Raw genomic sequence first — 8,000 nt, 5'->3', positions numbered from 1 at the left:
TATGAAACGAGCTGTTTATTAATTATGTAAAGAAAGTTGCCGTTCTTGATTATAAACTGATGAAGAGGAAAGGCAGCTAGTCAACAGCACCCACCCCTGACACTTGGGCTACTCTTGTTTGACCGAATAATAGAATTGAACTACCAGTCTAATGATGCACTTGAGGTCCTAGAGTACAGAGCACATTTCTGTGAAAACGGGTCCCGAACCATGAATCCTAACCACTAAGCGATGCCAGACTCACGTCTTGGAATATTCTCCCCAACAAGAATTAATAAAAATAAAACTTTTTTTTTTAATTACTATTCTAGACTACTGATCAATGTATGAAGCAGAAACGATAAGTCAAAATGCGTTAATTGAATTGTGGGACTTGAACTTTAAATTATAGTTACTCGGTGCTGTCCTTTAAAATATCATAGTTGTGAGAAATACATCTTATTTTTTAAATATTCCGTGACACGTAAGAAAGTACATTTTACTCGAAAACATATCATGACCTACTAATAAATACACATTATTCAATGTTCAACTAAAGGTTATCAATACTGTGACATATCATGTTGTGCATGGGATTGTTTTGTTGAAATTCGAGCAAAGCTACTCGAGGGTTATTTGCACTAGCCGTTACTAATTTAGAAGTCATATACTAGAAGGAAGGTAAATTGTCAACAGTACCCACCGCCACATCTTGGGCTACTCTTTACCAACGAATAGTGGGATTCACTGTTGAAAGGGCGAACATGTACAACATAACTGAGTGTTCTAATAAGTATAATTCTTTAGCAACGAATAGTGGGATTCACTGTTGAAAGGGCGAACATGTACAATTTAACTGAGTGTTCTAATAAGTATAATTCTTTAGCAACGAATACTGGGATTCACTGTTAAAAGGGCGAACATGTACAACATAACTGAGTGTTCTAATAAGTATAATTCTTTAGCAACGAATAGTGGGATTCACTGTTAAAAGGGCGAACATGTACAATTTAACTGAGTGTTGTAATAAGTATACAAAAAAGTTATGAAATTGAATAAACATATTCTAGGATCATAGAAAACGTTACAGCCTGGACACTATTGTTGTTTTTTCTAATAACGCCAACAAGTACCAATGTAGTATTTTATCTATATATGTACTGTATAACCTCGCCGACGGTTTGAATCGAGTGTTATACCACCTGTGTTTAATCCTACAACACTTGTATTTTAACAACTCTAATCACAATAGTAGGAACGGCGACACGTCTGCGGACCGGTGGTGGGCAGAGCACAGATAGTCCATCGTGTAGCTTTGTGCTTAACTTCAAACAAAATACAATACGAACAATACACTTACATATCAGATACTAGTACATTAATCAAGTTTTGTATAGATAGTTCTAAAAATTTAACAGTAATCATCCATACAGACCGTATCAATAAACAGATTTATTAAAAACGTTATTTTCTGCTAATCAAGTAACATTACTTTATATTTCACTGTAGTATTTTTTGTTCTTGTTATCTGTAGCATGTTACCAGAAATGACGTCACAATAATCGTAAAGAAAGAATAGGGTAGCAATATAGCTAGCTCACAAAGCGTGTGCATCAAGTGCTATTCATCACGTACTAGTACAGTACAATGACGTCACAATCAGCGTAGCAAAAGGTAATGGTAACAATACAGCTGGTTTGCAAAGCACGTGCATCTCGTGGTACTAGTGGAGAACATTTTCTGTGGCAGGTGTACAAAGATGCTTTTGTTGTTAAACGAAAAAAACAAAAAAGATCAGACAATATTATTTATTTTTCTACACAATTCTTGAAAAAAATCCTACATATAGGATTAATGTGGCACTACGTAAACATTCTTATTTTTACATAAATTATATCTAACGAAATATCTTAAATACTCCCCCACCCTCTTTTTCTACAACAGAAATTTTATGCACCCATGAAAGTCAGGTATAGCCGTCTCTGAATTATAACTGCTCACCAGATAGAAAGCAATTAACTAGCAACACACGTTGCCACAAGAGCTTTGAACTAAATGATGGAATTGACTCCTCGAACCCCGGGCCATTTAATGCGCAGCATGTTATGCAAACAACTAGGCTATGCCCGGCCTTTTTTGACATTGAAAAAAGTAAGAAATAAATCTGAAGATAACCAAGTCATTTTACTTTTGAAATTATTTCAATCTACAAACCGTTCGTCTCAGCTTTTCATGCTCGTTTGTTTGGTGTAAAGGATAAAGCAACACAGTGGGCTGTTTGTGCTTTGTCAACCATAAGTATCGAAACCTGTTTGTTTCTAGTGTGAGCTCGTAGATTTACCGCTGAGTAACTGGGGGCGATTTTAAACGGATAGCTAAAAGAAAGGTAGCTAGTGAATATCACCCACCGCTACTCTAGTCTAAACCTAATAGTGCAATTCAATCGTCACTCTTATAGAGTACCCCAACCCCAAAGTATGCAGCACGTTTTTTCAGCAGCGAGATGCAAACCATGAATAAACGTATTCATAGTCAATCACACTAACCACTAAAACACATTCGCAACTGTTAATAAGGACGACACCATTAAATGTGCACATATTTTACTATCTTACACATTGTTAGAAAAAAAAAAAGAACCAGAATAACAGTTGGTCGCAGAAACGTTGGCATCCGAATTTTGGAAATCAAATGGCTCGTACTTGCGCTTTCAGATTATTCTTTTGATTAAGTACAGTTTGTATGATTTTGTATTCAATTATCTTTTCGCATCATTATAACGCACTTTATACGCTTTGCTATTGTTAATTCGAATCCCCGTCACACCAAACATGCTCGCCCTTTCAGCCGTGGGGGCGTTATAATGTTACGGTCAATCCCACTATTCGTTGGTAAAATAGTAGCCCAAGAGTTGGCGGTGGGTGATGATGACTAGCTGCCTTACCTCTAGTCTTACACTGATAAATTAGGGACGGCTAGTGATGATAGCCATCGTGTAGCTTTGCGCGAAATTCAAAACAAAGAAACAAACTATTGTTAATTACTTAAATTGACAGAAATATATATTTTGAAAATATAAAAATTTCATGATTTATTATTTTATGAACGTTTCTGACATTACAAAGATTTTCTACCACATGAACGTTTTCAGAAGATTAATAATTTCCAGAATATGTGGAAATACCAAATAAACCCCAATTTTATGAAACAAAAAAAATCAAGTATAATTTGTTTTCACCCCTATTACAAATTTATTTAACCCTTATAGTACAAACTTAAGAGAAAAAAAAACATACCAACGTTTAAACTATCACTATTTAAGTTTGATTTATTGATAAAATTAATAATTATACAAGATATTTAACTGGGTAAAATAAGGGACTTTAAGGTTTTTGCAGTAAATATGTAATTTTTAATAGTAGACTTTATATAGGCGTTTTATTTAAAATGAATTGTGGCAGAACAGTTATTTACATGCTGAATATTCATACATATATTGACAAAAGGAATTATTAATTACGTATCAATTTTAAACATGATTAACTTATAAATAAGATTGAATTATAAATATATATAAATAAATAAATTAAAATATACAGATGGTTCCTATTATACTATGTCTTTGGTTAACTCACTCTTGTCAATTTCAGGAAGACTATTTTCGTAACTAATTTGTTTTTCACTTAATTTGGGCTCAAATCAGACTTGTGTTTTTTACTTATTTATTTATTTTGCTGTTGTTGTAATAGCAACACCATTTTTATATTATTATTATTAATTTGTTTTCGCTGTCAAATATTAGAAATAGCATTGTGACTCTCGTAATGTCTTCACGAAATATACTTGTATTACGTTTAGGCTTAACACGATTGTAGAAACTGATGGTTACAGAATTCAAAATTACAATTTGCAAGTTAAAAGTTCAGATTCTAGAAAATTAATAAGATTTTTAATGACGCGTAAACAGTGTTATGAAGTTTATAATTCTATGTAGACAGTAATATTAGAATTTAATGTAGGCCTAGCTATAAGCCTATAAAGTATAATGAATAAACTCAAAAATGGATGTGAAAATGTATCGGTTATCTAGTATTAGTTCTAGTACTACTATTAGTACTAATGATATATAATAGTAATATAGATTTAGTATTAGCACAGTAATCTGTAATAGCACTATCTAGTAAGCTTCAACTTTCAGTTTTATGTTGAAGTTGTTTTAAATCTAAATTCTAAAAGTTTAGAGGAGTCATTTAAGAATCGACGATAAAGTTTTTATTTGAACTTGAATTACTTACAATTTTATCTCCATATGCTTATTGATCGAGAGTAGTGAAATTCCATATATATAGAGAGAGAAGTAGCATAGACATTTCCATAGTAATTCGTTTTTATTTATAAAAACTTAAGCCACAAACTTATAAATAAACTTAAAATAACAGTATACAATTGTTTGAAATGCTTTTCGTGTGTTGAAAGAATTTAAAATATTTTTCAATGGAATCTGAACCGAGTGGCATTTAAATTGCAGGGTTTCTTTATATAAATCAAGAACATGTATCTTGCTTCCAAGGTTTTTACTGTTACTATCACTGCAAGTTTTAAAATTTAATGCATATTCAGACTGTTTAAAAATGTAGTTTGTTTTATGTTTGTACTTTTTACAAATAAATAGAAAATGAATATCCTAAATATTTGACATTGAACTGTCATATCATTGTAAGTTTTACTATAAATGGGTGAATTTTTTTGGATTATACAGTAATTATGATATCAAGTTCAGTCAATGTAAAGATACCAAGTTAATTTCTTCTATAACATTTGCTACAGGATATATTCACTTTGACATAGGTTGTAGGCCTAAGTTTATAAACAATGTTTGAACAGAAAATTCAAGATTAATTTCATGCTTAACTTACTTTTGAAAACAAACTTACATTTAGGATGTTTTTGATGATTGATTAATTAACTTAATATACGTGATAACTCTTATTACAAATACTGAACTCAATTACTCGCTAAATACTTCACTGGTTTCTCATTTAATCCTTACATACTGATTACTTGTATTTATAATGTACTCCAAATTCTACAAAATTCTAGGTTGTTACGTTATCATGAACTTTTTAAATATTCTATGAACTATCAAAATTATAACATTGAAAATATAGCTTAAAACAATATTAAGAAATGATGCAGGAATAAAATTGAAGTAAATAACAAAATAAGAAACCTGATAACCTGAACATTTTTGTTGATGTTCCTTCCAAAACCATTTAGGTATTTTAATTTGTGCCTAATTATAAAATATATGTCATCTTTAATAATAAAATGTTGGAACCCAAATATTATTCTTTAAACAAATACTTATAGTAATGTTAAGTGTAGGAATGGATAATGTTGGCTCTTGTTCTTTACTTAAAAGTGATCAAAGTACGTTTTAAGTTAAAGGATGGAATAAGTTATATTGTATATTTGTGTTAAGACCAATTAATATATTCATAGTAGCACATTAGTATATAAATGTTATATGAGTATTTTCACAAAGTATCTCCTTTCTTTAATTTTCTCAAACATTTCAATGTCTGCTGTAAAGATCTTTTAGTTTAATGTGATATATTTTACATCACAGTGTCACCTGAAGTAAACAAAGTCATCACTTATACTATGATGTTGGTATATTTTACAGGTAAATATTCATGGATCATAATTTATGATAATTATAAGTTCGTACATAACTTTAAATACCTGAAAAAGAAAAAAAATCTTACCAGTAAAACAAGCATGATGATATTGACTGTTTGATTGACACTTTTAAAATAATACTTCTGACCTAAGAAAAAAAATTGTTATATTGTGTTATCTATAGGGAAAGATTAGCTTATTACATCTTTGGAGAAATGGGAAGAAGTCATTCTAGATCTCCTTCAAGTACAGGTAAATATTTTTTGAACAAATGTAAAGCTAAGACTAGTTTACAGTAATACTTACTACTGTCATGAGTTTTTATTTACATTTTTGAATTTTCTGAAGGGTAAAGTTTTTGCTCTTTTTTTTATTCAATTTGAACATTATTCCTCAGTTTCATTATTGTAAATTTGAGATGGTTTAATATAAAGGCTACTTTTAATTCTTCTAAACCTTACTAGCTATACAATGTTAACTTAGGAAATGAAGAATGTAGAAAACTCTTTAATTTTACAAAAGTTTTTCATATTGCTAACATATTTTCAGCATGCCATCTTTAAATCTTTATGAACAAAACTATGGCAAAATAATTAATAATATGACCATTAGTTTTTTCATGTTTTTTGTCTTTTTCTTTCTCAGGCCGTAGCCACAGCAGGTCTAGATCACAGAACAGAGACAGAAACAGAGATCATGACAGGAACAGTAACAGAAGACCTAAAGGTTGGTCATATAAATTATCACTGAAGACTTAACATGTGTATATTTACTGATAACTGTAAAACTACTGACAATATAATGAAGCCAATTCTATATAACAAACTGACAATATAATGAAGCCAATTCTATATAATAAACTGACAATATAATTTTGTAAAACTGACTAGAATTATATAATATCTTGAATCAGCACACAAGATAACGAAAACCAATAATTATTAGAATATACTGATCCAAAATTTTAGTATAATAATCACTTTAGTAAGAAGACACAATGTGTATGTAATTCAGAGTTTATTAGGGTACTATGTGATTAATATTTTTTTTTTTAGAAAGAGAGAGATTCCGTAGCAGATCACCTAACAGACATCGTAGCAGGTACATAGATTGTAGCTTTAAATATATTTCTGAATTTTTCAGATTGAGTTTGAAAACAAGCATGAGACGATGATATTTATCTACTTTGGCAGATCCATGTGATAATGATGAACTTAATAACTTAACACTTTGGCAGGTCCATGTGATAATGATGAACTTAATAACATAACATTTTGGCAGGTCCATGTGATAATGATGAACTTAATAACATAACATTTTGGCAGGTCCATGTGATAATGATGAACTTAATGACTTAACACTTTGGCAGGTCCATGTGATAATGATGATCTTAATAACATAACACTTTGGCAGGTCCATGTGATAATGATGAACTTAATAACTTAACACTTTGGCAGGTCCATGTGATAATGATGAACTTAATAACATAACACTTTGGCAGGTCCATGTGATAATGATGAACTTAATAACTTAACAATTTGGCAGGTCCATGTGATAATGGACATTATTAAATTTCAACTACATTAAGTGTGTTTTAGTGACATTCAACCTTATTAATTGTCAACTACACTAAGTGTGTTTTAGTGACATTCAACCTAATTAAATGTCCACTACACTAAGTGTGTTTTGGTGATATTGGACCAAGTTTCATGTCCACTACACGTACATGTACTTGAATGTATTTGCTGTGATGAGAAATCACTAAGCTACTGAGATGCATTTGCTCCAACCTATAGATTTTAATTTTTGTTTTACTAGGTATGCATGTTTTCTATAAACAAAAATAAATTGCATATATTATTATGTAGTGCAGGAAAAGGTTTTAAGTGTTGTGTTTAAAAAACAGACAAAATGATAGACTTTTCAAAGATTAGTGGTTGAACAAATCAATCTTAGGAAAACTGATTGTAATTTTATTAATAACAGAACCTAAAAAAATTAATTTATCATGCTGTTAAACAAATAAATATAAAACAATCAGTATTTATTTTTTTCCAGTATTGATTAACTTATATAGGAATTCATATCATTTATTATAAAATGGCCCAAAAAACGTATTGACTACAAAATTGAGTGTTTTGATTGTATTGATTTTGCTAGAGTGAAAAGCTGATAAACATTTTTCAGGTCACCCAGGCATAATTCCATGTCTCAGAGGAGATCGTCACCACCTCGTAGGTGGTCACATTCAAGATATTCTTTTGCCTCAGGGTAAATATGATGTGTATATATTTATAATTTAACTCTCTCCTGTATTAACTTGTGAATGTGGCTTAGCA

At 30.5% G+C, this 8,000-nt stretch overlaps 1 protein-coding gene across 3 annotated transcripts in view; it reads left to right on the top strand.

Annotated features, from left to right (window-relative positions):
• Window positions 1–3,579: 3,579 nt before the first annotated feature.
• The window catches only part of LOC106471616 (U4/U6.U5 small nuclear ribonucleoprotein 27 kDa protein-like), a 12,479-nt gene continuing 8,058 nt past the window's right edge, over window positions 3,580–8,000 (top strand). For 2 of the 3 annotated variants that reach the window (XR_002613295.1, XM_013932227.2), the window contains exons 1-6: window positions 3,580–3,642; window positions 5,609–5,665; window positions 5,846–5,913; window positions 6,307–6,387; window positions 6,717–6,762; window positions 7,849–7,932. Coding sequence is in view for 2 of the 3 variants with exons in the window: in XM_013932227.2 (XP_013787681.1) it covers window positions 5,877–5,913; window positions 6,307–6,387; window positions 6,717–6,762; window positions 7,849–7,932 (248 nt within the window). In the remaining variant the exon portion in view is untranslated. Of the gene's footprint in view, window positions 3,643–3,748; window positions 3,889–5,608; window positions 5,666–5,845; window positions 5,914–6,306; window positions 6,388–6,716; window positions 6,763–7,848; window positions 7,933–8,000 lie in introns of those variants that run through there. The other variant, XM_013932228.2, reaches the window with a different exon arrangement.

The sequence above is a fragment of the Limulus polyphemus genome, unplaced genomic scaffold (genome assembly GCF_000517525.1).
Source record: "Limulus polyphemus unplaced genomic scaffold, Limulus_polyphemus-2.1.2 Scaffold4735, whole genome shotgun sequence".
Lineage (NCBI taxonomy): Eukaryota > Metazoa > Arthropoda > Merostomata > Xiphosura > Limulidae > Limulus > Limulus polyphemus.
The sequence above is the reverse complement of the archived record's forward strand: the minus strand, read 5'-3'. Positions and strand labels throughout refer to the sequence as shown.